The 25,988-nt window shown below is 32.1% G+C and overlaps 2 protein-coding genes across 3 annotated transcripts in view; one reads left to right on the top strand and one right to left on the bottom strand.

Moving 5' to 3' along the window:
• Nucleotides 1-2,717: 2,717 nt before the first annotated feature.
• LOC148618468 (tRNA-splicing endonuclease subunit Sen54-like) lies at nucleotides 2,718-16,527 on the bottom strand. Its single transcript, XM_088577450.1, has 9 exons — nucleotides 16,427-16,527; nucleotides 12,267-12,431; nucleotides 10,315-10,378; nucleotides 8,799-8,882; nucleotides 6,657-6,805; nucleotides 5,432-6,291; nucleotides 5,105-5,162; nucleotides 4,360-4,473; nucleotides 2,718-3,772 (listed from the first exon to the last, which is right to left on the bottom strand). The coding sequence occupies exons 1-9, from the start codon at nucleotides 16,492-16,494 to the stop codon at nucleotides 3,625-3,627; spliced, it is 1,710 nt and encodes a 569-aa protein (XP_088433576.1). The 5' UTR covers nucleotides 16,495-16,527; the 3' UTR covers nucleotides 2,718-3,624.
• A 72-nt stretch (nucleotides 16,528-16,599) lies between these two features.
• Nucleotides 16,600-25,988, top strand: part of LOC148618467 (katanin-interacting protein-like) — a 49,577-nt gene continuing 40,188 nt past the window's right edge. For both annotated transcript variants that reach the window (XM_088577446.1, XM_088577445.1), the window contains exons 1-7: nucleotides 16,600-16,708; nucleotides 18,958-19,075; nucleotides 20,855-21,036; nucleotides 21,246-21,431; nucleotides 22,023-22,090; nucleotides 23,255-23,458; nucleotides 25,828-25,893. In XM_088577446.1, coding sequence (XP_088433572.1) covers nucleotides 16,702-16,708; nucleotides 18,958-19,075; nucleotides 20,855-21,036; nucleotides 21,246-21,431; nucleotides 22,023-22,090; nucleotides 23,255-23,458; nucleotides 25,828-25,893 — 831 coding nt within the window. In that variant the 5' untranslated portion in view covers nucleotides 16,600-16,701. The remainder of the gene's footprint in view (nucleotides 16,709-18,957; nucleotides 19,076-20,854; nucleotides 21,037-21,245; nucleotides 21,432-22,022; nucleotides 22,091-23,254; nucleotides 23,459-25,827; nucleotides 25,894-25,988) is intronic.

Below are 25,988 nucleotides of genomic sequence, written 5' to 3'. Positions count from 1 at the left end.
TATTTTCAAAGTAAACACTGTACAAATTAAAAATTCAAAAGTTAAAAAATTACTTATTGATATGTTCAGGACAATAACTTTCTACTTTATATCATGATCAATCTATATCTAAAAGAACTGTCTTACATAATTAGAGAGTTTGGTTAGCTTACCTGAAAACAATACAAAAGGTTCAAAGAAAATAGTTCTTCAATAGAGTCCATTATTTCATTCAGCAATAACACTAAAGCTTAAAACAACATAAAACGTAAAGTTATTGTACAACAAACCAATTGTGTAAGTCTTGTCATACAAATTTTATTTCAATAAGTAGAAGCAAAAAAATACAAAACTAGTTATTAGTCATCCTACAGCATATAGCTTAGAACAACCTCAATACAATGGTGACTGAAGCTTTTCTGTACAAAGAATGTCCCATATTTTTCTACTTTTCAAGTAGTCTCAAAGATATAAATTAAAATTCTCCTTAGATTTGTTACAATACAAAAATAAATCAAAGTGCTGTTAGCACTGGAGGTTTTTTTTTTTATTCTTGTGAAATTGTAACATAAACAAAATTTCAAATTTTATATGATTTAGTATAAAACTGTTATCAAACATTTGCATTTTACATATTAAGAACTGTTTTTTTTCCAATATGTATAAACTGAATGTCATTCCATACTACTGATCCTACCTCACACACATCTTCAAATTTTATTCCATCCATTTCACCTTTTTCCAAAATTTTTAAACCTGTCCAAAAGTTAATGTACATTCAAGTTCTCAGAGTATTTCTCCTACACTGTAATTATACTCAAATAAATTTCAGTTCTAGAAAATAATTTCCTTGATGAACAGAAGACTTTCAATAACTAGACACTTTTATCAATTTTAATTTTCCCACAAATATCACATTGTAAAAATCACTGCACTCCACTTCCTGTTTGTTTCTGGTAAAATATTAATGATAGGATAAAGAATTTGATAAGTGTGTTAAATGGAACATTCTTAACACATTACTGCAAGAACTAAATTCCCTAAATGCAAATATATTACTAACTATCTTTCAAGGCCAAAAAGGAATCCCTCAAGTCTTCAGTTGATATAAAGACTAGATCTTAATTTTATTTGCAGAAATATAAGAATATTATTGGACTAAATAAATGCAAGAAACCTATTTACTGGTTATAAAAGAAGTATTGAATGATATGAAAAGAATTACATTTGGACAAAATTTTTGTGTAGTGTTTAGTAGGGAAGTTCTAGTGATGGACAGCAACATAAGGTATTTGATCCTAAACGATCAAAAACCCCAAAAACAATAAATTTTGACATGCTCTATATTGTCTTGAGGTTGTTTAACAGATGCCTTTAGTACATGTAGTAGAAAAGAGAACATGCAGCACCTGTATATAAATGTGGTCATTGATCACTGATGAGTTTCTGATCAGTCATCAATCTGTCAAACAGATCCATTACACCGGTGATCACATCATGCGACGATAAATCTTAACATTAATTACTTACTTTTATTTTACATTTGCTTTATTTTTAACACTACAATATATGAATTTAATATCTTAAATTTAAGATAAATTTAATATGGTATTATATTAAATTTGTTCCAATTGAAATTCTAAATTTACACGAACCAATCAATCATCTGTCATTTTACATAGCAAAACTGGGATCAGATCGATCATCAATTGGTCAGCGATCATTCTGTCAGCAGCTATCGACCTGTCAAAGAGTTGCGCAGATTGGTTCAGGGATTGTTTGATACAAAAACACACACCAACATATATATGTATATGACACATTTTCATACAAATTTTCTCTCTACATGGCAAATACCAAAAGCCTATCTACAAGACGAAAAAAAATACATCAAGAACAAATAAGTTTAATGTTACCATAATCATTGGCTTAATATATGTACCCACTCCTTTCCTCATATCACTGATGCTACAGATCATACCCACTACTGAACCAACCTGCGATGAATTAAATCTATACAATCTGTAAAACATTCTTAGATAAGATGTGTAAATATTTTGAAAGGGTATTGCATGAATATTGATGTGATTGTTTTAATTTAATTGTCATATAAAATGCTTGACATACATTATTTCAGGGTTTGTCCACCAAGTATCGTTAATCAATTCTTTAAAGTGCCATAACTTTGTTTTTTCTCCTTTTTTTAAGTGCGGAAAAAATAAGTTAACAAGAAGTGTAACTAGGATTGATGTAGGAATATTTTGATGTGATATCCATAAAAAGTTACAAAAAACTTATTCTAAACAATAAATGCATAGAGGGGTAATAACTAAGAAATCAAATTAACTTCACAAAACTTCTAAAAACAAAGAGAAGTTAAATCAACATTTTGATTCTATTTGATGCCTAATTAACACTATATATATGTAAATTATATCATCTCCATTTTTTTTTTACAAATATCCAATATTTTTTTTTATTATTAAAGGACCCACAATGGGAAACATAACAAGTATACAATAGTTCAATTGCAGGGTTGTTTGATAGTTAGACAGAAACATATAAATTAAATACTAGTAGTTTCAACTCTAATAAAGAAAAAACACTAGCTCAGTTGTATCATAGTCTCATATATTACATTGTATTAATATCTTAAGACTGCATTATTTTTTATGTTTAACAGGAGATAAAGTGGCCTAACAACTCAAACATTTATTTTGCTTTTTTCCAATTCTTACTTTTTTTGTGCAGCTAAAATCAAAGAAAATGTTATAAAGATCTTTCTCTATAAAACTAAAAAAAAGTTGTTAGTCAAACTGAAATGAAAGGTAATATAATGACTCTAATCCATATACTTAAAACATATCAACTAAAATTTAAAAGAATTTATTTTAAACCACAGAATTATTTTACAAAAAATTACAAGGCATAAAAACTTTAGAAGGTTAAATATATTTATGCTTTGAAGACAAAACAAGGTTACTAAGCAATCCAAAGAACATGTTGAATACACATCACTTTAATCATCACAATTAAAATGTGTAACACAGCATGTATAAAACAAATGGTTTCAAATGTAGTTTATATAAAAATCATGTACTACATGTATTAATATGATATTCATATCAGTGATTATCACTGAGGATATTTGTAATATAAATGTTTCTGATTATTTCTCTTCTTGATATGGAGGAAACTGGGCTACAAAGATAAAACATTTCATGCCATCAAATTTAAATCAGTAAGAACATCCAAAAACACTTTTTCAGGGACAGGGCATCAGTAATGTACTACATACATAGGGGTCAGAAACATGAATGTCTCAAACCGTTCTGTCAGAAATTATGTACATAACTTGGAAGTAATTGTAACTTTTAACATAGGCGTAGAGCAGGTGTTCTAGGAAGTCTTGCATACTCACGTTGGTAGAGACATCTATACTCATAACAATATGGTGGTGCATCATTTACAAAGTCAATATTACAGTACAAATAGCTGTGTTCCTCATCAGCAAAGTCTTAAGTCATATTATGAATGAAATGATAATGTCACTTTAAGATCAGAAAACTAATTTTTTTCACAGTAAAAAGTGTATTTCTAGTACTTCAATCTGTATGATGGTTTTACAAACTGGATGCATGTATATCATAATAACACAGGTATATCAAAGTTTGTAAAGCTGTAGAAAGCAATATCTCCATGGTCTACTACTGCCCAATGTATTGGTATACCTTCACTGTAACGGTGCTGTACGATGGACAGAGAGTATATATCTGGTAGGGCCTCTCCATGACTGAAAATTCAGAGCAAACATCAATAGGATCAAAGAAATACTGAGTAGCTAATGACAGTAGCTCAAATACAAAAGTTTGGTTTTAACTGGTCAAGTAGTGTCTGAGGAGAAGAGTTTTGAAAAATTGTTAATGACGATGATGGATTAAAAATGACAACTATGGACAATGATGGACGGACAACACGGATGACAACGACATAACGATGACAACGTTAGATGCCAAGTGAGCTAAAAATGTAAGCTGAAATTGTTTTTCTGATCAAAGAATTCAATAAAAGCTATTAAAAAATGTTCCCATATTTTACTCTTAATTAGGATAATCCACACACTTAATGTTATTAAACCCTTTGTTACCGTGATTTTTCCTTAAAAACAAGGATGATGATGATGGACATTTAAGACTGACCTTTTAACATTGAAATTGATATTTGTTGAATTATTTCAGGATCTGACAGTGCTGCAAAACTAACTTAAAAATATTCAATTATCAAATACGCCTTTTTCTCAATCTTTAGAAGATTGTGCATTGAGGCATAATTTTCAAACACTGATAGAAAACAACTTAATTGTAAGCTTATCATACCAACCTAAGAACACATAGTCTATGATTGGGTCTACCTGGACAGGACTTTTTAAACTTAGCATCTGGTAAATATACATCATATAGTACTTTGTACTTTTTGATGCCATTTTCAGGAAATCTAAAACGAAAAAGTATCAATATTAAAATACTGCTTAACAAAAATACAATTTAATAAGAATTCTTATACTTCAAAAGATCAATTGGATTGAACAACATATCTTGTAATATTTAAAGGTACAAAATATTTTTGTACTGTAAAAGTACCTCTACAATAAAGTAGGAAATAACTGTATTGAAGATTTGGACATGGTTGAACATTAGAATTTTCTGGAAATGTATGATCAGAGCTAGTAAACATTTGTAAATCAATATTTACAATTTGACAAATCTTCAATACAGTTTTTCCATTCAGACCTTTTTGCACTGATATTCAGGTGTGTTTAATTGTGTAATAAGTCAGGAATTTCTGGCCTCTGTATGCATTGTTTCGTTTTCACTTTCAGTTTACTTTTATGTTGCTGGAGTGTATATAGCAACAACTATTTTGCTGTATCTGTGTGTTATGTTGTTTTGGGGGCCAGTTGCAGCCTGCCTAGTGTTGTGAGGGTTTCCTCTTTGTTCATTGAAGACCCATGGGTGGCCTTGAACTGACATTTTTCAACATGGTGGGGTTGTTGTCTCTTTGACATATTTACCATTTCCATTTGCGTTATAATATAAATATAATATAGATATATCTATCACATTACCTTTCACTGATTGATGGTTTCACATTTTTAACAACCTGTAGCTTCCTCAGAAGTCCACCTGTAATTATAATTCAATAATTCAGTCTCTGATTGATAACTTTTGCAAAATAGTACAGGATTCTACTGTAATCGATAGAAATACCAGACATATGATGTATTCAGTTCATTAAATTGCAAGATAGATTATTGGTATAAGACATTAATTAGTTTAGAAAAGAAAACAGATTTTTTTTTATATTTTATACATGTTAAAGATAATTATGCAATGATTTACACTTGAGCTGAGTCACAATTTTACTACAATTCAATAACAATTATTTTACATACCAACATTTACAGCATCTCCAGGACTAACAAGTGGAGTTACATCCCCTTTCCATAGGTGTGCAACTGGTGAATGAATAACATCCCCATCCCCAGAGGACTCAATTTCTCTCAACTTTGCCTTATACTCTGTCCAATTTTTTGCCTTAATCTGTTTGGTCCAATCTAGACCAGGAGGAAACGAATATTCTATTTCTTCTCGATCATTATCCATTATTTTAACACTGAACTTTTGATTGTACTTTTCAGCATCAAAAGTAAAAGTGTCTGCTATGTTGACACCAGGTGGAAATAAATGTTTACTTTTGTCATGTTTATAAATTGTTAAAATTTTCTCTTTACCAATGTCAGGAAAATGAATTTGTGAAAAGTTCCACTGAGGACATCGTGAAGAGATTTTGTCTGATTCTGATAATGGCTGCGATAAATCAATGAAATCCTCAGACTCTGTAGTCCTTTCAAAAGATTTCATTCTATAAGTTACATATTTAACACTAGATGTTATCCTGTGTTGTGATGCACGTGACTTAGTTTCTGGATCATTAAATTCATCTGTATCCATTTTCTCTTCAGTATTACATAGGTTACTACTATCAGTACATGAGGAACAATAATCCATATCTACATTGGGTTCTCTTGGTTGTATATTGCAAATACTGACTTTATCATTACAATCACTGACATCAGGGAAAGAACTTTCACTATTACAATCATGTTTCTTCTTATCATTTAAATCATCTTTTACTTTTTTGGGAGTACTTACATTACATTGACCTTTAGCTTTTCTTTTCATTGCTTTCTTATTCTTTGGTCTTATATGCTGGTCAAGGTTGATTTTTCTACCATATTGTGTAATATCTAGCCTATCAATAGTTAATAATAGAAAACCATTTACTGTATATGGTAAATAAAGCTCAAGCTCCATATCAATGCAGATAACAATATCTTATGTAATTTTGTTTAATTAATTTTTTTTAACACATACATAACTAAACAGGCTTGACAAACTGAAAAGGCTTTTTTTTTACTGTACTTCACACATTCTCTACTTCATAAAGAAGGAGAGTCTTTTCAAAATATTGCATGAATAATGAACTGGATTTCATTAATTTATTCTTCATCTGGTTCATCAATGAAATGAACCACTTGGTATCAATATTGAAACACAAATCTGTGGTTCAACTAGAACAAAATCAGCTTGACTGATGAAGCTCCCTTTAGTTCATACCTTTCTTGATGTCTTATCAGTACATATCCAAGCCTCCTAAGATGTGTATAGACTTGATATTGTTCTAATGTCAAATACTGTCCTATAAAATTCCTGTATGCTTGTTGTATACTCAGTGGTAGCTCTTTATACATAACTTCCATCATGTTCTGAAAAATTATGTGCCATTTATATGTGAATATGATTGGAGGAAAGTAAGTTATTCAATGTATAGAAAATGGTAAGAATTTATTACAAAATGTGTATACAGACCAACTGAAAAAGTTTCTTTATGTTTGTCAAAATTCAGTAACTAAGTTCAACAGGTAAAAAATCAAATTAAATAATTGTCAAATTTGTCCATGCACATCCTCTATATGCATACATGTACAAACACTGTGCAAAGTTTGAATCATATAAGTTCTATACATTTTGCAAAATATGAATAATATTGGTTTGCTACTTTTAAGTTACATATCACACAAAGGTATCCTCTAAACATGACAGGCAGATGGACAAACAGAAGGAGTCAAGCAGCTACTATAGACCTGCTTTAAGTGTTGGGGATGCAGGTAAAAAACCTTCACATCAAGGGTTAGGAAGACTTAATGTGGTAGAACTAACTTCACCAGGTTCATTTCATGCCTGGACTGGAAGCTTATATACAATAATAATAATTTCATGAAGTCAGTTTCTACCTAGACTATAATCACTGTAAAACTTATCTCTAAACTGAATCTAACAAATTTGGAATTTTAGGCATTTTTTATTTTCTTGAAAAATGAAATTATGATTCATTGCTTAATACACTTATTCAAGGCAGTTACATTCCCCCATATTAATTTATTATCATTGGAGGAAGATTGAGAGATTCTCAGCCAAATATTTAAAGGCTTGTTTCTGCAAAGCAATTTTCAACAAGTACAGCAATAGTTTGTTCTTGCCTTGAACACCTAATGTTAAGTGACTTTTATGGTGTATCAATAATATACCTCATTTGAGATACTCTGGTACAGCTTCTGACTGCTGGAGTTTTGGATTCCAGTTTTGACACTTTTTTTGTTATTTATACTTCTTGTATACAATTTACTTTTTAATCTTGAACTTCAAAACTCATTACCAATAAATATCCTAAACCACAATGACAAAAATAGAAATATTTCTAAGACTTAGACAAAACAATTTAAATACAAAAAAAAGTTTTGGGAAACAAAAATGTGTGGGTTTTTTCAACACTATTCTTCACATATACATTTAAAATGCTTTGTAGGGTGCAGCTTGTAATGACAACAGAAACCCAGAACAGTTTGGTAAGTTATAGACACAACATTCCAGGCTCAATCAGCTCTTAATTTTGAATGAAAGTGGTCAAAGACTACCTATAATACATAAGACATAAGCATTTTATATAAAGTTAGAAAATGCTTATTGCTTTCCCCTTTCTAAATGTTTAGTACCACAATCCCGTAAATCTATCAAAACTGTACTTTTTATGGTATGGAACATTGTAATTTAATTTCATAGAGAAACATACACAAATAAAATACTTTCAAGAAACTTCAAAAAAAAAAATTTTCCCCTTTTTGCCCCAAATTTCTTCCTGACAAGGTCACAATCCCCCAATATCAGCCTGATCTTTGTAACAAAGATTGCTGTGTTGGAACCTTGTGGAACAATTCAATAGAGATTAATACATTTGTACTCATGTTATTTATAAACTTAAGAAATGCTTGTTTTTGCCTCCTAATTTGTATTCCTACACAGTAATATCAGCACAAAAAACATGTTCATTTTAAATAGTACCGGTAGAAATGTTTTAACTGCAACACATGAACTGCAATTTTATCTTGTAAATGACAGCTAATAAGCTTACAGTAATGTCAATCTGATGACTGCCAAATGTTTCTTATATTGTCAATAATGCATCTTCAACCTAGCATCTCCAATGAGATGGATGAGGAACATATTATGAGGAAGCAGTAGTTGTTAAAGTTCACCCTAACTGGAATAGCCTATAAGGTAATAAATCACTGCATATGTTTTGAATGGCAGACTAAAATCAATTAAAAGGTTTTTTTTTTATAAAAATGGACAATAAATCACTCTTAACTTTCACAAAATGTTTTTTGCAGACACATTTTGTAATATTGTCGATGGACTTACTGTTTCCATAAGATACAGCGCTTCTTCAGGATACAACCATTTTCTGTTTTTGTCAGCAAATCCCATGTATACCCAGAACTTCCCCTAAAATTAACCAAAATAGACAATCATACTCTCATTTTAACAAACCAGTTATTTAAGTTGATTAAGGAATAAAAAAATGTAACAAATATTTAAAGATTTAAAAATAAAATTTAAGTACAGTATAAAAGAAATTTTTATCCTGGATTAAAAAAAATCAGCAATTATAAACAGGAAAAACCTACACATAGTAGTGCAAATCAATGTGAAAAAACAATAGGCTCCCAAGAGCCTGAATCGCTCACCAGTTAAAATTTTTCCTTTTGTCCCACTCAATGAAGCTATGGTAAGATTAATCATAAGGATCATTTCATAAATCGAAGGTTTCTTTTGATCTACTAAAGTTTTCAATATTGGCAGAAGACTAAAAATAAAGCATCTTATATCATTTTTCAAGGGCAACAACTCTAACAAGAATTTGTCTACAACTATGATCCCCAAGATTTTCATAAGCCTTATAATAAGATTCTTTCAGCAGTAGAAAGAATTTGGCTGAACCTTACAATTTTGGAGGTATATCAGAATAACTTCTGACTGACCCCCCTTTGTTCTATTTTAAGTAGCAGTGGCCATGTTTTTAGACTGATCAAAAAACCCCACTTAAGATCTACACAAAATACTCTTAGGAATATTCTTATCAAGTTTGGTTCTAATTTGTCTGGTAGTTTCAGAGGAGAAGAATTTGGAAAGAAATAACATTAAAACTAGGGATAAAATGTCAAAAAGAGCTCCCACCATGGCTTAACAGATTAAAATGAAAATTTGACCACAGATAGATTCAATCATGCTGAATACTTATACTTCATCAGAATTTGGCTGAACCTAACGGTTTAGAAAATATATGGGAAAAACTTCTGTATGACCCTTTGTTCTATTTTTAGTAACAGTGGCCATGTTCTTCAATAAATAAAAAAATTCCCACATCAGTTCTATGCAGAATATCTAAAGGAACATTCAAACCAAGCTTGGTTTCAATTGGTCAAGTAATGTTGGAGGAGAAGTTTTGAAAGAAAACACATTATAAAGAGAAAAAAGCATCAAAAAAGGGCAATAACTTCAAAATGGCTGAACAGACTAAAACAAAAAATTGACTTCAAATAGATCTCATCAAGCTGCACACTTTTCCCCAATCAGACTTTGGCTAAACCTAACAGTTTTGTAGATGTATGTGAAAATTTTCTGTCTGACCACTATGTTCTTTTTTAGTAACAGTGGCCATGTTTTTTGCCGAATCAAAAATCCCCACATCAGTTCTACTCAGAATACTCAAAAGAACATTTATTATTAGTTTGGTTCTTATTGGTCCAATGGTTTCAGAAAAAAGAAAAATTGATAACACCAACAGGCTACAACAATGAACAACGAAGACAGCAGACGAAAAAAAAACACTAAGTAACAGCAATAGCTCACTGTGACGAGCTAATAAATATCTCACCAACTCTTTGTGTAGTTCAACTAGATGTTTATCTGGATTCCAATCACCAATCACTAAATTTCCCCTGTAAAGAGTACAGTTAGAAGAGGATATCAAACAACATACAAGTTGGATTATCACCAATTTTGAAATTTGTAATTAGCAATTACAAAATATTTGATCAGAATACATTAAAATATTTCAGAAAGCTATGTGAATAAAACTTGTTTGGTAAATGTGAGTGAACCCAGCATAAAAAAAAGAAGCCTTGGTATAATAAATTTTAAAATTTTACGAACATAAATATTCTATAAATATTGCAAGGTAATGTTGCCAAGGCCTTTACTGTGTAAAAGTATAAAGTCATAAGTGGTTGGTCTCATACAAATACATAAACGGTTTTACAGTGAGTTGACTGTGACTTCTGACCTTTTTGAACTGGAATAGCCCAAGGTAAATACCAGTTTAGCTAAATGAGTTCATCTATTGAATTACTAACAATGGAGCTTTAACTCTGTGGTCATACAAATAGACACCTTAATTCATGCAGTTAAATTACTGTAGGAGAATTTTACCTATTAGGAGTTTCAGTAAGTGACCACTGCAGTGTGATAGAATAAAAAAAACCTCCTGTACTGGTGAAATCAATATTCAAATAACAAAATGTTTTCCCATTTGTTATTTATTCTCTAGAAGTTTATGTTATATGTAATCATATCTTAGAGGAAAAGTCATGACACTCTGGATAATTTGACCATCCTGTTTCATATTTTGCAATTTTAGTATATATAATTAAAGAAGTGCTTAAGTGTAAGTGTTAGTAAGAATCAGGCAAAGTGGGAAAAATCAGAAACATGCATGTCAAAAAACCACTGATCTGACAATAAAATATCACTCGAGGATGCTTTCTCTATTTGAAAAGATCATTATCTGATCTCTGCATCACTGGCTTTGCTCACCAATTTTTCAACAGATATCTTAGAAAAATGGGGTTTTAGACAGTTATCTGCCCTTGAAATGTTCATTTCAGTGCATTTCAATGAAATTGTAACTCAAAGGTCCAGCATGATATGGAAAATCTTGTCTGTTTTCAATTCTGATGGTGCAAATAGTCAAATCACACTATCAAAATGATGGTTTTTTCATACTATGTTTCACCTACTGCCTGATTCTTACAGGGACTGACACTTAATGTCTTTTCAGTTTAGCTTATGCAGATTTCCAAAATCTTTTTGTATTATATTATTGTTATTTCTGTAATTTTAATGAGAAAAAAAATTGGTCTAAATCTTTGTTTAGTTTAAGTAATAACATTTCCACTACTAATAAAAAATGTACAAAAATGATGCAGCTTTAGTCATTCACCATCAAGTCAATGTTATTCAACTTTCATCTGGACAAAGTTATAAGGAGCTCAATCTTTTTCATTTACTTGGTCTTTTTCCGTAGGTAAAAAATCTCCTATGCTGTAGGTAAAAATCTTCCACCTTGTAGAAAATTATCTCCAACTTTCAGATGTTTAATTGATGAATGAAGGTGTCTATTTATATGACCACAGAGATAAATCACCACTGTTACTAACGCAATAGATGAGTTCATTTAGTAAAACTGGTATTTACCTTGGGCTATTCCAGTTCAAAAAGGTCAGTTCATCCAGCAAAGCCACTGTAATAAAATACTCCTGCATTCCATGTAACTAAATAGAGCTTGCAAAATAAAACAGTGAAAATTCTTGTCGTATTTTTTCAGAATTTCTGCAATCAATTATTTTTTGCTGTTAAAATTTTGAGACAATTTCTAAAATCCTATTCTATATTCCTTTGAAGAAAATATTCATGGCAGTTAGTGAGAATAAAACTATCATGAATTTTCATTGTGTACAGTAATGCTGTATCGCAATATTTTCAATTAGTCCAAATTTTGTCACTTAAACAATAAGGTTATGACAGAATACTGTAAAAATTTAAACCAACACTCTTTCAACTCTTTCTTCTGACAATAGATCTTTTCTTTCTTCATAAAACTTTTCTAGTTTCTTTGCCTGAAGCCAGCTTCCATCAGGTTGAAATTCTTTATTCCCTCCAACATTAGGAATTGATCTGTCACTCTGTTTTCTGTATTTGAATAACTTTGAAGCACTGAAAAAAATATATGGTTTTGTGTTACTAAATAAATTTTGATAGACAACTGAGCAACAGCTAATTATACACCCAAATTTGGCAATTAAATGACTGATTCAGTCCGCTTAGGAAATAGAAGCAAATAATTAGTCAATGCATATAGCTCAGCATATAGTGATTGATGGAAATTTCATATTCTAGAAATCTAGTAATATCAAAATGTTGTACTGTTGCTGTACCTTTTTTTTTCACCACAGAGTAAGATTAAGTAAATGTTAAACATGGTTTCCATTTTTTCTTTAACATGTTAGTGTTTTTAGTCTTAATTTTCAGACTTTTAGTTGGACATATCAGTGGCTAATATATTTTGGATTATCTGTAACTTGTAGAGAATTCTTTGATCTACACTTGACGATAATGATGAGGTTAAGCTAACCAAAAAAGAATCTACTTTTTTTTAACAAGTTAATGAAAACAAATCATAGTAACTGTGATATTACTTGTAATTACATTTACTGTGGATACATATGAAAAGTTTGAAAAGACATACCTCAATTCAATGTTCAATTCACTACACAAAATATGGGATATAATTTTGTAAAATCATTTTGTCTACATATTCTCCAATTTTTCCAAACAAGGTTATCAATGTATTTGAATTCTTACCATGCTGATTTGTTTGAAAAAAATGTCTAGATTTCAATATTTTGCAATCTTATACCAACTATATGCAAGTTAGTTGCATCATGGTGCTGATGCTGATTGTTATATATAAGTTAAAGGTAGGTGATCACAGGGTTGAGTGGATGGGGTGAGGAGGTACTAGGAGGGTGGGTGAGCATGCGCAGGATAATTGGTCTGTGGCATGAAAATGGTCATTTCTTGGGATTTTTTGTCATTTTTCATGGGATGTAGGGCTCACCATTGGTAAGACAGTGTCCTAAGTGCAATTTTTCCTCAGTATGTTCCCTCTGATGGTCATTTTAGCCATATAGGGTTTATTATAGTCGTAAGTGGAAGGTTAGGGGTCCCCTGAAGGGGCACTTATGAGAATAAATGAGGACTTTCTGAAATTTTAGACAAATTGATCTAAAACAAGAAGTGTTTAGTATAAGGGGTTGACATCGTGGTAATGGTGAGAGACATCATTACTCCATAAAAACCAGGTGAAATGAAGCACTGTGGGTCAATTCTACTGTTGTTAAATGCCAAGAAATGAGCCCTACCCTTAAAAAACTTCTTGTGGCCACCCAAATCATGACCTCTTGTTCAGTTCTCAAGTCCCTATTTTTGATAAAACTCCAAATAAGATAGTCTCATTTTAAAACACATTACTCTACTTGCAGATGAAATCAAATTGTGGTTTCTTAAGCTAAAAATAACATTGCCAGAACCGAAAAATTGGAAAACAGCCCAAGACGGTATATATCTATTCCCAACGATGTTAGAACTGTCAAATTTGCGATGCAAATTTTTGGTCGTGCATTGCAAATTTGACAGTTCTAACATGGTTGGGAATTTTTCAGACCTTTCTATACGTTTACATATCTTCCCTGTATCAATTTGATCCGATGGAGCAGTGTAGCGACACATTCTGAGACATTTGTATAATATTGATTTGTTGTGACATGCATTATTAATTTGATCCTCTATCCTACATAATAACATCTAAAGTAACTGTCCCGTACTACCATACATAATGTACAAAGTTACAGCCCTAGATTAATTCTACGGGGAGGAATGACCCGGCCAGCGAAAGCTATATTTTTATATAGCCTAGCTGGCCGAGTGGTCTAGGGCACTGGACTTTGTGCAGGCAATGTTGCCATAGATGTCACAGCGGTATGAATTCGAGTCCCACGGAGGGAACGACCAAAATAGTAGTATTATTCATATGAAATAGAAGTTTACTTAATCTGAAAACTAGGACACATGAAATTCATGTTGAAATATATTTTAATCAGTATTGGACATTATCTCCCCTTACCATATTCATGTTCATCGCCTGAATATAGCTGAAATATTGCTGCTCAGGAATTAAACCCCAACAATCAATCAACCCATTACCATATGGCACATATATTACTGCCAGTAAATTTTTTCTGCTTTAATATTCAAAAACATTGAAGTTCATATGCTAATGCACTTCCTTCAAGCAGAGTTATGGTACATGTTGTGGTTTTAATGTTTTAAGACCTTCATATAGTATGTATTACAAAGAATTCACAAAACCCCATGAACCAATTAAAAGAGGATATAAAAGCTCGTTGGATTATCTCCTTTTGGCATCATCCAACAGCAATCATATTCCTTCGTGCACATCTACATATGATACCTTCCTTTAAAATTGCATCAAAATCCCTTGAGCGGTTTTAGGGGAGTTGCACTTACAAGAAATGTGAAAAGACAGACAGGCGGATGAACAGGATGATTCATATATAACCCCCTCCCCTCCACCCAAAAAAAAAACTTTGTTTGCAGGGGGTATAGTAAAAATTTTAGGTAAATAAGTAGCTCTATTTCCCAACCAACATTTGGGTCTGGGATTTTTTTTTCTTGAAATTTCTTGCCAGGCACAGCTGTATACACCCGCAGATATCAAACCCTGGACAGATGGGACAAATATGGACACCTAATTCAGGCCTGATAAAGCTCCAAATTTTGATTGTAATTAATTGTTTAACACAGAAAAAAGACCAGAATGGAAGTGGTCAAACAAATATACCTATCCAAGACAGATTGAATTCTACCCCTTGTCCCTGGTCAAATTTATGTTGAAAGAACCTCAACTTTGTTAACTCTTTCTAAAATACCTAATTTTCTTAATCTTACATGTATCTTGCTTGGACTACAAATATACAAATGATACATCTATTGTGCTACATGAATACCATATAACATGTTATGTCTCTATATTATATAATAGTGTGGTGTCATCTGATGGATATTAATGATGTGTATAAATGCACCCTAGTTCAGGACCATGATTAGATTATAATAAAATTTAAATTGGAAATTGGAATTAATTTCAGAAATGACATATGTAGTAAGGAAGTGAGTGTTTGAACTTTTAACACAGAAGCAGTGTGTGTATTCTCGTTATATATAAGAAGTCTGGTATACATGTATTCTAATTGGTCCAGACCTCAGCGATATAAAAACATACCAATGCATTATCAACAAAGTCAAATGTTTCTTGATGACAAAACAGCTCGGTCCCTTATGGTCAAAGCCAAAAATTGTATTAGTACTAGCAGAACCACATAATGAAAAGCAACCTTAGTCTCCCCTCACCTAGATCATGTGATATAGATATAAGGGTTCCATAATCAAGTGCCTATAACACCAGTGTGTTTACAGTAATCAGTTGAAAGCATTAAAAGGGACTTACTGACTTACTCTTGTCTGTAGTATAGTAGTTGGTATAAAAGCCCTTGAGAGCTTAAGTTATTTATTATATACACTCATTAACCCAAATTTAAATAAAAATTACTCACTTACTTACTTACTAGTCTAAATAAAATAAACTATGAATTAGTTTCCACTCCTAACAAATAAAGAAGGGAATTATGACAACTGATGGGAATTTGAGATTATGCACTGTTTGCAATAAACTAGATAACGAAGAACTTTTCATGTTATTCTGCAAAAAATTTACAGACTTCAGGACAAAACTATTTTCCAATTTCAACTTTAAATTAAGCAAGACCTCCTCATCCACTTTCAAATACCTGATGAATTTTTAAAAATTACTACTGTTCTCTTAAAAAAAAAATTCTGTGCAAACAAGTTCAACTTTTAACATTTTCCTGGCCCCGCATGCACCAGTAATTAATCACCTAAACTTAGATGATATACTGCAAACAGTAAAATGAAGAACTCCAAGAGAGTATATACAGTATCAGATAAAGAAGAATCCAACGAATAAAAGTCAAATATGTTATCACAATTTACGGGCAAATAAGAAATGCCTTATAGTATGGCAATCTTTTCCATGTACAAATGAATTTAACCTCAAAATTGAGCTACTTGTGAATACATCTTTTCCTGTAGTTTGCATCATATCCATGCTTTTTGTCATCTGCTACAAAATGAAGGTAGGTGAACTCCAGAGACTACCCGAGATAAACAGCGAATTCAGTTGTACGCTTTGAACAACAAAATTTCACATAGATAAATTTTGATCCAGGTATGTAGACGCTTAGCACATGCGCATTTCGGAACATGGAGGAATGTAAACTAAACCAAACAATTTGTTTCTACCGCTAGAGAATTAGGCTATTTTTAAATGGATCGTGAGTTTATTTCCAATTTACAAAGAACATATCTCTTTTTTCATATTCAAACACGAGAATATCACTAGAAATTTATAGCAATGCTAAAATTAGAAGAAAACGCTTGTCACCTCCACTTTCTCAGTTTCTGTAGACAGGCAGTAACCAGTTATCCACTTCGCTCTAAGTCAAAATTTCTTCCGAGTCAGCCAGCTTCATTTAGATTTAGATGTAAATACCCATACTAATGTTGTGGTAGAGCATGGTCCACTACTACCATGACAACAGTACCAATAGGGAACCAAACCCTTTAATGCTTTATGATGTACTCCTGTCACAGCATGTAAGCTTGCATATTGCATTCTGTACCAACTGAACTGTAGGAGTAATCCACAACCCCAGCTAATAGAGCCTGGTTATCAAAATTTCTACCTGTGAGAGGAAGCCTGAGTCAAAAAATCAAAATCTTAGTTTTAAACTAATCATTCATCATTATACTTGCAGTACATGTATATCACAGTCTACTTGAATTTTTTAATTGGATGCTAAATGAAACAGTTAAGCATGATGTACTTGATGAATTTCACAACAGAACTAACCAGGAATGAAACTCTGGAGTACTCCACTAGTGCTCAACTACACTACGCTCAGGGCGGAATGATTCTCCCAACTCATAAGCCCCACCTGAATGAAACTCAGTGTTACACTGACATTTGGAGTTTAACACCCAGATTCCACCTCGCCAACACAGACTATATATTGCAATAGTCCGCACCATCTATTTTTTTTTTATAGTTTTTTATTTACAGCTACATCTATTGAGTGGGAGATATGTAGAAATATTACTTTGTATTTTTATCAAGTAAAAATGTAATCTTTTGATATTTTGATATCCCTTAATCAGGACTGCGAACATTGTCAGTAATAATTACATAAGTTACATGACATCCAAACGAGGACGACACAGTGTCCTCATTTGGTCGTTTTCGACTGCTAAAAATGCTTCGGGTCAACCCTTAGAAGTTTCTCATGTAAAGAACATTTCAAATACAACCTACATATATCTTTATTTTCAATGATGATAAGTTTTGTTAAATGGTTTCAAACTTTCATTGATGCCGACTGATGTTTACTCCCGTATGAAAATAATTTCTTGACAAACTTAGCATATATATAGTTGTCTACTTTTAGAAATTTAAACGAATGCATTGTTTACAATGTCATCAATTGGACTGCAATTAATTATAACTCTAAACTGCACAGTTAATGTCTTTTATTACGATATTCACGTTACATTTGTCCTTTAATACTACAGGCTAATCGTCTCAACCACTGTTTTATTTTGTTGATGCCTTGGATTTAAGCTGGACAAATCAACTAATATAGATTTCGGCAATAAGATTAAGAATTTTCACATGTCCTCTGAACTCCCTTGTGATTTTCAGGGGTCCCTAATGAATTTTAGAGGTCAGTGACCTTGGAGCTCGGGTACAAACATCCATATTGTTGGCGGCACTCAATGAGATTAACTTCACCATGCTGGGTAATTTCACACCCGTGTCAGTGATTTTCTATACACAATTAACAACTGAAATATACGATGTTCCAGATTTGTGGATGTAACACTCATATTTCCCTGTAATAAAATCCAACTGACACAGTGTTTCACCGACTAACACAGATTGAAAACTCAGACTTGAGTGTTAGAGAAACTAAAGTCGCTGAGTTTAGTGTACCAAAGTTTTTTACCAATTATACCACCTGCTTAAAAATGGGAAGTACATGTATATAAACGTCAAGTGATAATGCTGTCTATCCATTCATTCAGTTTTAATCTACAACTTCTGAATGGAATTTGATGAAACTTTAACAAATTCTTTATCACATGATACCTTTATATGCTTTTTATTTTTTCCATCTGAATGACTTTTGGGGTTTCCTGTTGGATGTTTTTATTAATTGAAGCATCTCTTATTTAAGACCATAATAACACACTGATGAAAACTTAAAAAACTTGAAGAAAACTGATAACTAACTAGTTGTCATCAGTGTGTCATTACTTTATTATGGTCTTATATAAGAGATGCTTAAATAATTTTGTTCAGTGATAATGTGCATATTTTCCAAAGTAACAGAGACAGTGTACATTGTACTCCAGTATTGGGCCCTGTAAATCTTTCCAACATTTACATTAAATGACTTAAAATTTGTTCTGCAATTTACATTCTGTTGTTTAAATTAGTTTTTACTGATATCTTTTTTCATTATAGGTTATGGTAAAAAGAAAATCCCTGATGAATCTGGGAAAAGAAATTTTAAAGCTGAAGCTATGCAGGAAGTCTTGCCAGGATATGAAGAATATTTAGTGCTACTACAGGAAAGAAATAGGTACATGTACATGTAATTTACATGTATAAGCATTTGTTGGATTGTAAAAACTAATTTGGCATTACTGTAATAAGTAATTTTTAGTGAAATTGTTTATGGCACTACATCTACAAACAATTTACCTTTACATCTCTGTTTTATGCCATATATCAAAAACTTAAGAAAAACACTGTCACATAACTTTTTTTATTAAATGATGAACATTCGGTCCACCTACTTCCAAGGAATACTGGGTCAAAACATCTCTTTTTGCCTGATTTTAAAATTTGACATTATTTCTTACATAATTTCTGCAAGTTAACACTGTTTTGGGTGCTCTTCATACTTTCCCTTGCTATTCAATTTAAATCTCAGGGACTTAACTTTACATTTTTTTTCCCCAAGAAACAGCCTATACATATATTAAGTCCTAACATGTTGTTTTTACTTAAGAGTTAGGTTCTTGAACATGTTAAGATAGAGATAGGACATTTAGACCAGACATTATATTATTATCAGCTTTGTCTGACAGATATGTATTTTGCTAAGACTTATAGAAATTATTATTGGTATGTTAACCAAGTATGAGTAATAAAGGAGCAACTGTAAATAAAAATAGTCTGGCAGTGTTCTTTTTATGAATTAAAAAATGTATAGTTTAGCTATCTTTGGACATCTGTTTTGGTTTTTTATTATGCATGTACGATACCACCATTAATGCTGTTAAATTGTCTTTAATCTAGCTGACTGAGAGAACACTGGGTTGAGAGGGAATCAAATTACTTATTGCTGTTAAATTGTCATTAAACTAGCTGACTGAGAGAACACTGGGTTGAGAGGGGATCAAATTACTTATTGCTGTTAAATTGTCTTTAATCTAGCTGACTGAGAGAACACTGGGTTGAGAGGGGATCAAATTACTTATTGCTGTTAAATTGTCTTTAATCTAGCTGACTGTGAGAACACTGGGTTGAGAGGGAATCAAATTACTTATTGCTGTTAAATTGTCTTTAATCTAGCTGACTGTGAGAACACTGGGTTGAGAGGGGATCAAATTACTTATTGCTGTTAAATTGTCTTTAATCTAGCTGACTGAGAGAACACTGGGTTGAGAGGGAATCAAATTACTTATTGATGTTAAATTGTCTTTAATCTAGCTGACTGTGAGAACACTGGGTTGAGAGGGGATCAAATTACTTATTGCTGTTAAATTGTCTTTAATCTAGCTGACTGTGAGAACACTGGGTTGAGAGGGGATCAAATTACTTATTGCTGTTAAATTGTCTTTAATCTAGCTGACTGAGAGAACACTGGGTTGAGAGGGAATCAAATTACTTATTGCTGTTAAATTGTCTTTAATCTAGCTGACTGAGAGAACACTGGGTTGAGAGGGGATCAAATTACTTATTGCTGTTAAATTGTCTTTAATCTAGCTGACTGAGAGAACACTGGGTTGAGAGGGGATCAAATTACTTATTGCTGTTAAATTGTCTTTAATCTAGCTGACTGAGAGAACACTGGGTTGAGAGGGAATCAAATTACTTATTGATGTTAAATGGTCTTTAATCTAGCTGACTGTGAGAACACTGGGTTGAGAGGGAATCAAATTACTTATTGCTGTTAAATTGTCTTTAATCTAGCTGACTGAGAGAACACTGGGTTCAGAGGGAATCAGGTTTGATACTCTTAATCATCAAAATTGCAATTATGTGTATCCAGCTCATGAATTCAAGCAATTGTGCATGAGAAGGGAAAGTATCGTTTAAAACTTAGCAGTTAAATCTTTGTTTATAATTTCAGGTTGTTGAAGCGCCTGAGAAAGAAGTCCAAGAATCAGATTGATATAGAGAGAAAGGAGCAGGGATTTTCTTTATATGTCAATGGGGCAAACACGGAAATGGCAATCAAAAAACAGAAATCACCCCAACACAAAACTCCAAGAGATGCACAACATTCATCTGCAAGGCTTAAAACAGCAGGAGGTATTTTATGAATTATCTAGATACATGGTATTTAATTGTATGCTTAGTTTAAGCTGCCATGGCCACAAAGCCTTTGTTTATTTGATTTCTTTTCTTGCTATGTATATATAGTCATTATCATTTAATTTGTTGTCCAAAATCCTCTTCTTCTAATTATGTTGTATATTTAAATTATGCATTTCCAGTAAGCTATGTTACACTATTTTTAGATGTTAGTAACAAAAGAATACTAAATCTGGAGGATCTAGATGCCATATCAAATATGGAAAGACAGAGAATGGCTGAAAGAAACAGAGCTAAAACTGCACCAGCAAGGGAGAGGCGTAGAAATTGGCAGGCTGGATCAGTAGAAATCAAAACTGAAAGAGGAGAAAAAAGGAAAGTTAAAGCTCCAGGTCAGATAATGTTAATATCAAATTTCATTTAGTAAACTACTAAATATATAAATATAATTGTATGCTGATGCGCCAAATCATTTTAAGAAATTGAATTGATGAATTTATTTGTCTGCACCACAAATAAGAGTTGAGTGCATTAAAATTTGTATTCTGGATTTCTGCCACTCCATCTTTTGCCTATCAAATTAAGATCAAACATTTGGTAGATGAGGCCACATTGTCTTAAAATTTGGAACATGTCTTTCATAATGTCATTATACAAGCATGGTATTTCATAGTTCTGTGAAAATTGAAAATTTCTAAGTGAGGATCAACATCACATTAACAGTTCCTTAATTTTTTTTAAAAAAGAAAACTCTATTAAACTGTGGTTTTGGTTACAACATTTTTTTAGATTTGAATCACCCCTTGACTTTCTTTCTGGATGTTCCTCATATGTTAACTGAAGATAGCAATCTTGAAGTTTGTGGTTAAGGTGATTAGAGAGAAAATTTCAGCAACAGAAAATATTTTAAGATCTATATATTATTTTTGTTAAGTAAATTTGTAGCATTACTGTTGTGCTAATGAGCAGTTAATTATTTTTAGAAATGATAACAGGGAATTATGAGGATGATTTTGAGGATGAAGATGGAGATTCTGATGATGAAAGACAGGTATAGTTACATTGAAAGCTGACTCTTTTTTTTACCATATTGATCTTTCTTAGATTACATACTGTTTTATATCACTGCTTTCTGAGAAAAGATAATGTTAATGCCTAGAAAACTTTAGAAAACAAGTATTCAACTTAATTGGCTTTTTTGCTCACCTTGCCAAAGGCCATGTGAGCTATTGCCATCACTTGGTGTCCATCGTCATCTTTAACAATTTTTTCAAAACTCTTCTCCTCTGACACTACTAGACCTATTGGAACCAAACTTAGTATGAATATTCCTTGGGGTGTCCTGCATAGAATTTTTGTAGGGATTTTTGATCTGTTGAAAACATGGCCATCGTTACTAAAAATAGAAAAAACATGGGTCAGACATTAGTTTTTCGCATATATCTCCAAAACCGTTTAGCCAAATTCTGACATGTTATAAAGGTGTTCAGCATGATGAGATCTATCTGTGGGCAAATATTATTTTTAATCTGTTAAGCTATGTTGGAGTTATTGCCCTTTTTCAATGTTTTTTTTGTTATTTTTGATGTTATTTCTTTCAACAATCTTCTCCTCTAACTCTACTGGACCAATTGGAACCAAACTTGGTATGAATGTTCCTTGGGGTATCCTACATAGAACTGCTGTGGGGATTTTTGATCTGTTGAAAAACATGGCTCGGACAGTAGTTTTTCGCATATTTCTGTCTCCAAAACCGTTAGGTTTAGCAAAATTATTTCGATTGCTGAAATGACCTTTATTTTAAAGCGTTCAAAAGTCTTCAGGGATCAAAGTTGTCAGACGACTCCTTTTAAGAGTTATTGCCCTTGAAAGATGAGAAATGACTTTTTTTTTTTTTTTTACAGTTTTCAGTCAATATCTTGAAAACTGTAATAGATTGAAAGAAACTTTCAATCGCTGAAATGATCCTTATGATAGTTCTACTAGTCTTCTTGAGTCAAAATTGTTGGACAACTCCTTGTTATGTTTATTGCTCTTGAAAGACAAACTTTAACCAGGTGGGCGATTCAGGCTTCTGGGAGCCTCTTGTTATATCGCCTACTGACAAAGTCCCACATCATGGTTTGTAATAAAAATATTCCTCAACTGCATGTTTTTGCTGAAGTTCATTTTGAATGGGTTAACTATGATTCCTATTCTGAATCCTAATTTTCAGATGAGAGCGAGTATGTCACAATACCTGACTGACTCAGACAGTGATAGTGAGATGGAGGTTGATGCTTCCAAACACAACAGGTTTAATAAGTTTAAATCTTCACCTAAATCTGCTCCAGTCACAGATTCCTCAAAGAGGAAAGTCAAACCTTCTGAACCAGAGGAGATTAATGAGAAATTAGAACTTAGTATTTCGGATGTCAAGGTAGGGTTTCATACAAGTATTTAGATACATTAAGTCCCTCTGTATTTAATCTAAGGCAGGAAGTAAATTGATGCTTTCAAGTATTTCATAATTTTCTAATTCTGAAAGAAAATATCAACTTTGAGGTTTACTTCATGTTCACATAACACCAGAAAAAGCCTGATAACTTGTGTAGTTTGTTTCTCTAAAATATGTAATAATACATAAAAATGTTCAGCAAAATACTTAATGGATAACAGTTGCTTATTTTTGATGGTGCAATTATTAAGCATATTAAAAGTAAAAAAAAATAACGAGAATAAGTATGGTGTATATGTCGAAGAAACAACAACCCCCCGGGATGATAATGTCAGCACAAGGCCACCCAATGGTCTTTAATGAACGACAAGAAAATTCTTATGCCACAGGGCAGGCTTGAGCTGGCCTCAAGGCATCATTATACACAGGTACAGCATAAAAGTTGCAGAAGTATACAATTTAAAACTAGCTCAGCCATAAATAATGTACCACTTAAATTTGTTTCTTTGGGGGAAAAAATCAGATGTTTATATATTTTTTGTAATAATGACTGAAATTAACTGAAAATTTGATGTTGTGTAATGTACAGCATCAAACTCTGTGAATATGGAAATTTTTCAGAATTCTCTAGAACTTTATTTTTCCCAAAAAAATTTAAAAAATGAAGCCATGTCAAAATCTTATTATTCTCTATTTGGTTGTTAACATTTTACCTCACCTGGCCATGTGAGCTATTGCCATCATTTAGCCTCCCTCATCATCGTCCTTTGTCTTCATAGTTACCATTTTCTTCTAACATCTTCTCCTCTGGAACTACTGAACAGAATTCAATGGAAGTTGGTATGATTCTTCTTTACAAGTTAGGGTATAATGCATGAAGTTTATGCTTATATTTTTATCCCATGAAAAACATGGCCTTCATTACTTAAAAAAGAACATAGTGGTCAGACAGCAGTTTTTCACATATCCAAATCTGTTAGGTTTAGCTAACATCTGACAGGGTAAAATGATCTATATTTTGGCAAATTTTCATGAAAATCTGTTGACTTGACCCATGTTGGAGTTACTGCCTTTTTTGGACATAAACTTTTGCTACATTTACCTACATCACCAATGGCAGAAGCAGGTCTAGGAGTTAGTCACTCTGTCTGTCTGTCTGTCCGTAGCAGAATAAGATATCAGCTTGTCATCACAACTCCTCTGAACCTACTCAACAGAAATTCTTGAAACTTGGTATGTAGCAAGAACATCATATATAGTTGTGCAATTATCAGGAAATATTGATTCTCTTATTTTATGGTAGTTCTGCCATTTTGGACTTATAGAAATTTATGGTAAATCATCATTATCAGTTTATCATCACAACTCCTCTAAAACTACCCAACAGAATTTCATAAAACTTGGTATGTAGCAAAAACACCATAAATTAGTTGTGCATTTTATCAGGAAATTTTTATTCTCAAATTTTTATGAGAGTCATACCCATTGGACATAGAAATGTACCATAAATCATCATGTATCAGCTTATTATCACAACTCCTCTGAAACTACCGAACAGAATTTTATTAAACTTGGTATGTAGCAAAAGTTGTGTTCCATAGTTCCGTATATCCATCTGAAACACTTTTTTGTCACATTGTTCTTAGTAATTATAAATCATAGCTGCAGTGTGACGCAGGTCCTGACATCAATTGGTCTGGCTTGTTGAGATTATTACTTTAAAAATCTTCACCTCAGAAACTACTGAACAGAATTCTGTGAAAGTTGATGTGAATCCTTCACAAAATGAGGATTTTGATTTTTGATCTGTGATAACCAAAAATTGTTAGCTTAAGCCGAATTCGGATGGGGTAATTTAGCAAGCTAAGATCTAAATGAGCTCAAATTTTCATGAAAATATGTTAATCTGTGTTTGAGTTATTGCTGTTTTTGATGTTATTAAAAATCTTCTCCTACTGAACAGAGTTCAATGAAAGTTGATATGGTTGTCTCTTGGGATATCCTGCACAAAATGCTCTTAAAGATTTTTTATCCATTAAAAACATGGATGCTTTTACACAAAATAGAATGAAGCTTATCAACCCTGTTGAGCAATTCAGGCATTATTACAGCCTCTAGTTTTCATAACAACTCATTGTGAAAGTGACTAAATTCAAACTTTTTGACTTTCTTGGATGAACTCTTCTTATACCAAATTGCTGTTAAAGTTTGTTGTCTCTGAACACTTGGTGTACTTCCTGTAATTCACCCAGTTATACTCTTGTAACCAACTTAAAGGCATTATTGATAGCTTTTAATAACTTCTGTGGAATCATTAATATATATACAAAAATGTAACTGTATTTCTCCAGAAACTGAGACAGAGTTTGTGTATGAATGCCAGCATTAGAGAGAGTATTGCTAAAGAAGTCAGTTCAGTGAGTATACAACAACAGCAAAGCTGTACGTAATATAGAACATCATATAGTTGTAAATTTGTTACATCTACATAATATTGCATATCCTATGATTT

Source organism: Perna viridis, chromosome 4, assembly GCF_037379345.1.
Source record: "Perna viridis isolate PV_CMFRI_1.1 ecotype Kerala chromosome 4, ASM3737934v1, whole genome shotgun sequence".
NCBI lineage: Eukaryota > Metazoa > Mollusca > Bivalvia > Mytilida > Mytilidae > Perna > Perna viridis.
This window is presented reverse-complemented; position numbering and strand designations above follow the sequence as displayed.

What these genes read in the sequence shown, in the direction of transcription:
- LOC148618468 (XM_088577450.1), bottom strand. Translation starts at nt 16,494, where the DNA reads ATGACAAAAAGCATGGATATGATGCAAACTACAGGAAAAGATGTATTC. An exon ending in GAAGAAAGAGTTGAAAGAGT is followed by an intron (nt 10,379 to 12,266) that starts GTTGGTTTAAAT and finishes TACTCTTTACAG; the next exon opens with GGGAAATTTAGTGATTGGTG. An exon ending in CTGATAAGACATCAAGAAAG is followed by an intron (nt 6,292 to 6,656) that starts GTATGAACTAAA and finishes AACTATTGATAG; the next exon opens with GCTAGATATTACACAATATG.